Source organism: Nematolebias whitei, chromosome 5, assembly GCF_014905685.2.
Source record: "Nematolebias whitei isolate Nwh7 chromosome 5, NemWhi1, whole genome shotgun sequence".
Lineage (NCBI taxonomy): Eukaryota > Metazoa > Chordata > Actinopteri > Cyprinodontiformes > Rivulidae > Nematolebias > Nematolebias whitei.
In genome coordinates, this window is record NC_056502.1 from 28,385,230 (window position 1) to 28,392,156 (window position 6,927).

A 6,927-nucleotide genomic window follows, 5' to 3' on the forward strand; every position below is an offset into this window, starting at 1 on the left:
CTCCAGGTGTTCCCGTTCCCCTCATTCATATTGTATATATCACCAACCTGTAAATAAACACTTTTAACTATTCTCTGAGTCCTGGTCTCTGTTCAGTTCTGGTCTTTCATTCTGGGTACACCGCAATCATTACAAACTGGGCCTTCCTAAAAGCAGAGAAGAAACCCAAACAGGACTCCAGTCAGCCAACAGGTGAAAAGGAGGAACCCAGACCCAGACCAGTGGTCAATCCACATGTTGAGGAAGTATCAGAGAAACTGAGACGTTTATTTTCTAAACATAACGTCCCAGTGGCTTTTAAACCCCAAAATACATTACGGCAAAGACTGGTTCATCCCAAAGATCCAGTCCCCCGGCACAAACAGAGTAATGTTGTGTATGCTGTTCAGTGTCAGGAGGGCTGTGATCAGTCTTACATCGGGGAAACTAAACAGCCACTGGCCAAAAGGATGGACCAGCACAGAAGATCAACATCATCAGGCCAGGACTCTGTGGTCTACACTCATCTCCAGGCCAGCGGTCACTCTTTCAGGGATGAAGATGTGCACATCCTGGATAGAGAGGAACGATGGTTTGAGAGAGGAGTAAAGGAGGCCATCTTTGTGAAAAGAAACCGTCCATCATTAAACAGGGGTGGAGGCCTACGTGTTCAATTGTCCCCCTCTTACAATGCTATGATTGCTAGTATCACTCAGCCCTCTGTGAATAGTAAACAGCCATCAGTGTGCTAATGATCCATTGTTAGGCTGATGGTCCTTCTTGAGCATGTGATCAGCTGGTTTTGGTTGTCAGCAGCAAAACTGGTTGATCCACTTTGAGAAGGTGCTATTTAAGAGACTGAGCTGAAAACAGCACCTCAGACTGAAGAAGTCTCTCGGACGAGAGACGAAACGTTTCTACATTTTTTGTTGTTTTGCTTTGTTTTGGGTTTTTTTGAATGTCCAGAGGACCAGATTTAACTTTTTTAGATATTTTGACAAACGTTTCATTTAACCTTTATTTATACAGGTTAGTCTCATTGAACCTCAAGGACTCATTTACAAGAGAAATTGGTGTCGTTGTTTTGATACGTGACATATGTCACATGATTACCCATCAAACATTTTTCTCGAATTTTTAATAAATAATCAACATTTTATTAATGACCCACTTAAGCTGTAAAATTGATTTGCAATTTAGTTGTGCAGTTTAATTATATTTTTGTGTGTTCAATTAAATTGCCCATGACTGTACTTTTAGGGGCAGAGATTTTTTAAGGGTAGAAGTGGAAATGCTTACCTGAAGGGGCCGCTCTTATGTCCTATTAAGAAGCTCACGTGGCTGTTATGTTTAAAATGAGTGTTTGTGTAATTATTTTGAGACGAAATGTCCAATATATTAATTAATATTTATTCATTCAAGGCAGTCAAATCTGTTCATAACTTTATTATTAGTTAGTCTAAGAGTTACCAGACCCAAGCAAACAGTTACTGGAGCACACCCTGTCAAAATTAGTGAGTTTCCGGATCCTGTTCCGTCAGGATTCAGCTCAAATTAAGCCCTGGAGACACTGTTTCAGAATGGATCAAAGGCAGAAAACTAAACAATCATTCAGATTTTGATGCAGCAATGTTGCAAAAACTTTAGTTTTTATAATGACTATGGTCAAACACACTGTCATTGCAGCAAAGATGAATGGACTAAAGTATGGAACCTTAATGAATTGTGTCGAGCAGGAAAAGAACAAAAACCTTTATTTTCAATAAATCAGCTTTTTCATTTTCCTGGACAAAGAATGGAGGGGTGGTTGAAGACGTTTGCACAGCACTGGATGCTAAAATAATTAAATAGAAAACAAACAAAATGCTTTGTGTTGTTTTATAGGAATATGTGTGTTAGTGACAACCTTTGTTGTGGTCCTGAGTGGATGAAATATTCCTTTTATTGTATGTTTGGGGGCAGATCCTAAAGTTGGCTAATCCTAAAGGATTCATTGGAGAGACTTGAACATATGACTTAATATCCAGATTTAAACCCATAAGTATGATTCATTGGTCTAGTTACAAAAATAAAAAATAAAAACACAGCCAAGACTGAGGATTATATTTCCACTTAGATCATGTAACTAATTAGTTCAGATTCGCTCAGTGTATTTTCTTGTGCTTGTTTTGATTAAATAACATTAAAATATGACAAATCAAAACACCAAAAGCCTTGCCGTTGTGTTTTGAAAGCTTCGTCAGCTCCAAACCAAACTAAGATGGAAGCTTCTGCTCTTTTATTTTGAATTTACTCATATGTAGCACCTGCTTTACTCAACAAACCATCCTTTTTACTTTGCATGAATCTTTTATTAAATTATCATCCATTAGGCCGTCCATAAATAACATAGCCTCTGTGTGGTAGCACCGGTCTTTTCAGGAGAACCGGCTCTTTTCACCTCTGTATTTACAACACTGTCTCTAGATGTGTATGACTCAAGTTCCTGACATTTTAGAGATGTTTGTTTTTGTTCATAAATTTAGTTTTGACGCATGTTCTCCTTGTTTCAAGGTTTACGCTGTTTGTGTAAAAGCTGATAAGTTCTACAACACCCAGTTTGTTTGAGAGAAAATTAGGCCCGGAGCAGGAAGAGGTGTTAAAAACAAGAAACAGACGTACATCCGCTCTTTAGAGACAATACGGCAACCTAAACTTACTGTTCAAAGCTGATTAATGATCACCAAATGACACGTTCATTGATTTGATTTGGACCTGTTTTTCAGTGAGGATGACTCTGCCCAGCAGCTGGTCCTCCAGTCCTTTCATGGTGACGGTGAAGTCGATGATGGAGGAGCGAGCACTGATCTCAGGAGTGTAAGCTGGGTTAGGAAGCTTGGTGGTCATATAAAGTCTGAAGCCCTTCATCACATCCACCTCTTTGTCTCCAACTTTAACCTGCAGACATAATGCAGAGGGAGAAGCTGAAAGATCAACTTTCATCACAAAAACAGTTTTAAAATGGAACAAGAGCATCGCATACGGGACATTATAACTAGTAGACAACAACACAGCATTCTATACGGATGTAAATACCTTTTTTTTTAATCTAAACACTTTTATTAAACACTAAGATAATGGAAAACATAACCGTGTTGAGGCAGGTGTCAGTAATTGAACATCTCAGTAGGTGTTAATAATACAGGTAGAGGATAATGAGGACAGCTGCTCACAAACCTGCATGTTTGTGTGTATAAATGTGTGCACGTGCATGGCTTGATTGCGTTTGCTCTGACCAACATTTAATAACTCGTGGCGCTGGAACAATTTAATTATCCATCTGTTTGTCTGTTCCTGGACACCTTCACTTCCTCCTGGCACCAGTATATTAATAGAAATCAAAGCTTTTTCAGAGAACAGTGAGACACGAGAAGCACAGATTTATGATCAGGTCTTATATTCTGAAGCTAAAGGACCTCTGGCTGTCTGTCCGTGTTATTTGTGCACGTTTTCTGACAGCTTTATGCTATTTGATTGTGATGTTGATCACAGTGACATAAACAAGATATGCAATGGCAAACTAACAAATAAATTTGTTATGATGTACTGTATAGTGAAATATCAGCGCTGTAGAGCACAGCATGAAACACAACAAAACTGTAGTTTTGTGGAAATTACAGTTTGTATCTTTACTGTAAACATAAATAAAATACATTCATGTGTGCAATGAAAATGCTTTTTGAATCATTCAGAGCAATTTGCTCACAGAAATGGACTAATTTACTAATTATTTATCTAATTTACCTATACAGTCATACCTTAAATTCAGTTCCAGAGCTTGATTCAGGGCCGTCATATAGGTAAATAAAGTAAAATAAATAAAAAAACACCCAAAGCTTGACCTGCAATTTCTCATAGTAAATCCTTGTTCAGCATTGGATAAATCCAATAAACTAAAAGGAAGAGTAATTTATTTTTAAAAGTTCAAAACACACTAAATACTTTGTACTTTTCTGGATTTTTTTCTCTAATCAATATTTAAGTTGACCCAAAAAATAGTACTCTGTAGAATTAGGCTGCAATCTATAACAATGCATTTGTTTATATACTTTATATTAGAAACATGTTTGTGTGAGGTTAGATAATAAATCCAAGAATTTCGTGTTTGATTATTAATTATTAAATATTACTACTTTGAATAATTAATAAATTAGCAGAATATATTCTCTTAGAAAAACTTGGTTTAATTCACCATAAAATCAAAATCTTCTTGTTTCTGATCTGACAAAAGAATGCTATGACTTTAAAACTAACAGCTTAATTACATGCAATAAAAATAATATATACTATACCTCATCAGTATGTGATGTGCATATAAACAATTACAATGTTTGATATAAGCAAATAAAGACAACTGAAAAGAAGCAGGGTTGAGCTGCTCTGTAGACATTCACAGCCAATAAAAAGTATATTTGTCTTAAGCTATGATTTAATGTATTTAAGCCATAAAAACTATGAACACTTAAAAGGAAAATTAGTCAAAAATACCATAGTTTGTATAAACAAATCATTTTTCATTATGGAGTAGTGGTGCTGAGTTCATAAATCAAAGACCAAAGTAAAAGAAATAAAGAAATGATTTGTTAGTGACATAAAAACGTAATGTAATCTGAAACACAGAGTTGTTCTCCTACCTTGTAGGTGGAGCCAGTTTTGATGAAGTTCTTCTCCAGAACATTGTCAAGAGTAGGATCCAACTCCTCCCCCACATCCTCGATCAGCAGCGGGCGACCGAGAGACAAACTGTCCTCAAGGTGGTTCTTGAAATACTTATGGTTCAGTGAGGTGATCTGAGGTCAAATCAAAAAACTAAATTACATCTAAATTATGTGATTAAACAAAATCCCCTTTAATGTTTTCTAACTGGAATCAAAATGGTGTAAATGCTCAATAAAAAGTGAGCAAAAAAATGTTGAAATGTTAACCAGTGTTTGAAAATTCAGATGTGCAAATCTAATCCGTTTTTAGGAATCTTCATTTCAGAAAACCAAATGGACAGTTTCATGATGCTGCATGCAGAGAGGGTTGAAATCTGCAGCCTGAGACCTGCGACTTGAGGACAGGAATAATTTGTTTGCCGAATGCTTCCCCTCGGCTCAGAGATTGTCACTAACGGGGGTAGTGACCTTGGCTGAGCTCATAATGCCTGCAGATGTTCTCTGTTCAATGTGCTGCCCGTGCTGCAATCAGAAGAGCCAGGAGCACACAAGACACTGACACAAGACAAAAACAATATCTGGGACTTTTTCCTGTTTCTATGACACAATGTCACCCAGAGAACAGAACTGAACAGAAGTTAGCTTGTAAAGTTGGAAAAGATTGACTTATAAAAGTTATACGTTCACAAATCTGCGGCATGATGCAAAAACCCATTCGACCACTCTGTAGGAATTTATACAAAAGTCCTGAAAATTAAAACGATCCCAAACCTGCAACTCGTTGTGAGCCTCCTTGTTCTTGATCCAAATTTTGCCTTGTGTCTGTGGGTCGATAAGAAGAGGGAAGCGAGCAGCTTTGGTCACAATGATGCCATTCTGAATGGACAAGTCGTCATTAGGAAGACCCTGTGAGACATGATGAAGATTTATGAAGCTCAGTAAAAACAAAGACGGGTTATTTAGACAAACACGACCCAGGTATTAATCCAAGATTTCTGAAGACTTTCAATTCAATTCAGTTTATTTATATAGCGCCAAATCACAACAAAGTTGTCTCAGGGCACTTTACAGGAACATTCACATACATAAAAGCCAATTAGTAAAATTCTCTATCTAAGGAATTCACTTCACTTTTCCAAAAGCTTTGAATTTATTTTTTAAATAAATTCCTTTATTTTGCAGTTGTATGGCAGAATAAAGAATCCAAGTTGATGTCTTTATAAACAATATTTTTATTTTAGTTTATTTATACGAAGCTAATTCACAACAGAAGTCATCCAAGGGGACTAAACAAAAACATTCACATAAATTATAAAATGCCAATTAGTCAAAATTGTCTAAGGAAGCCAGCAGATTGCTTTGAATCTCCAGTTTGCAACATCCAATCCTGAGTAGCATACTGGTGACAGTGGGAAGGAAAAGCTCCCTTTTAACAAGAAGAAACCTCCAGCAGAACTAGAACCAGCCTCAAGAAGAGCAGCCATCTGCCCCAACAGACTGGATGGAGTTAGAGAGGACAAGAAAGAGACACAGACAGTCATGAAGACTGGTCCAGGTGTGGTTTTTATCGGAATAAAGACAAATAAACCTGTTAACAAAATAAATAATTATGAATCCAAACATGAACAGGAAGGTGAGTAAAGGCAGCAGTAGACTGAAGAGATGGGTTCAGTTTTTCCTCCCAACAGTCGAAGCCAACAACAGCAGTGTCTGCATCTTCAACACAGAATTCAGCTCAGTTCTGGAGCAAGCTCCTCAGGGTTGGTGGTTTGGGAACCTACAGGTCTCATCTATGAATTTTTTATACATTTATATTGACATTTACAAACACATTTAACATTTACATCCACTTCAATTATTAGTAAAATATCCATTTAAATGCCCTTTTTTACACAATAAAAAAAATAGGGAACACAAAATAAACAATAACATAAAGGTAGTGAAAGCAGTTTTTGTTACAATCAATATATCATTCAGAAATTGCTAGGTCTAGATCTGGTCTGTGTGACTTTACATAAACCATCCACTTCTTCCAGCGTAAAGTAAATCGGTCCTTTTTGTCATTTACTTCTACAGTTACCCTCTCCATCCTGTTTATGTTCATTGTGATGTCCATCCATCTGTCCAAAACAATCAATCATCATGTATAACAATCAAATGTTTTAGGCCAAATGGCTGACTTGCTACTCACTCAGGCTGTTTCTGTGAGTAGCAAGTCAGCCATTTGGCCTAAAACATTTGATTGTTATAC

At 36.9% G+C, this 6,927-nt stretch overlaps 1 protein-coding gene across 1 annotated transcript in view; it reads right to left on the reverse strand.

Moving 5' to 3' along the window:
* The window catches only part of dnah5 (dynein, axonemal, heavy chain 5), a 191,066-nt gene that overhangs the window by 53,658 nt on the left and 130,481 nt on the right, over positions 1-6,927 (reverse strand). Inside the window, exons 64-66 of the mRNA XM_037677265.1 lie at positions 5,448-5,582; positions 4,653-4,808; positions 2,734-2,916 (exon numbers count right to left, since the gene is read on the reverse strand). Of these exons, the coding sequence (XP_037533193.1) occupies positions 2,734-2,916; positions 4,653-4,808; positions 5,448-5,582 (474 nt within the window). The remainder of the gene's footprint in view (positions 1-2,733; positions 2,917-4,652; positions 4,809-5,447; positions 5,583-6,927) is intronic.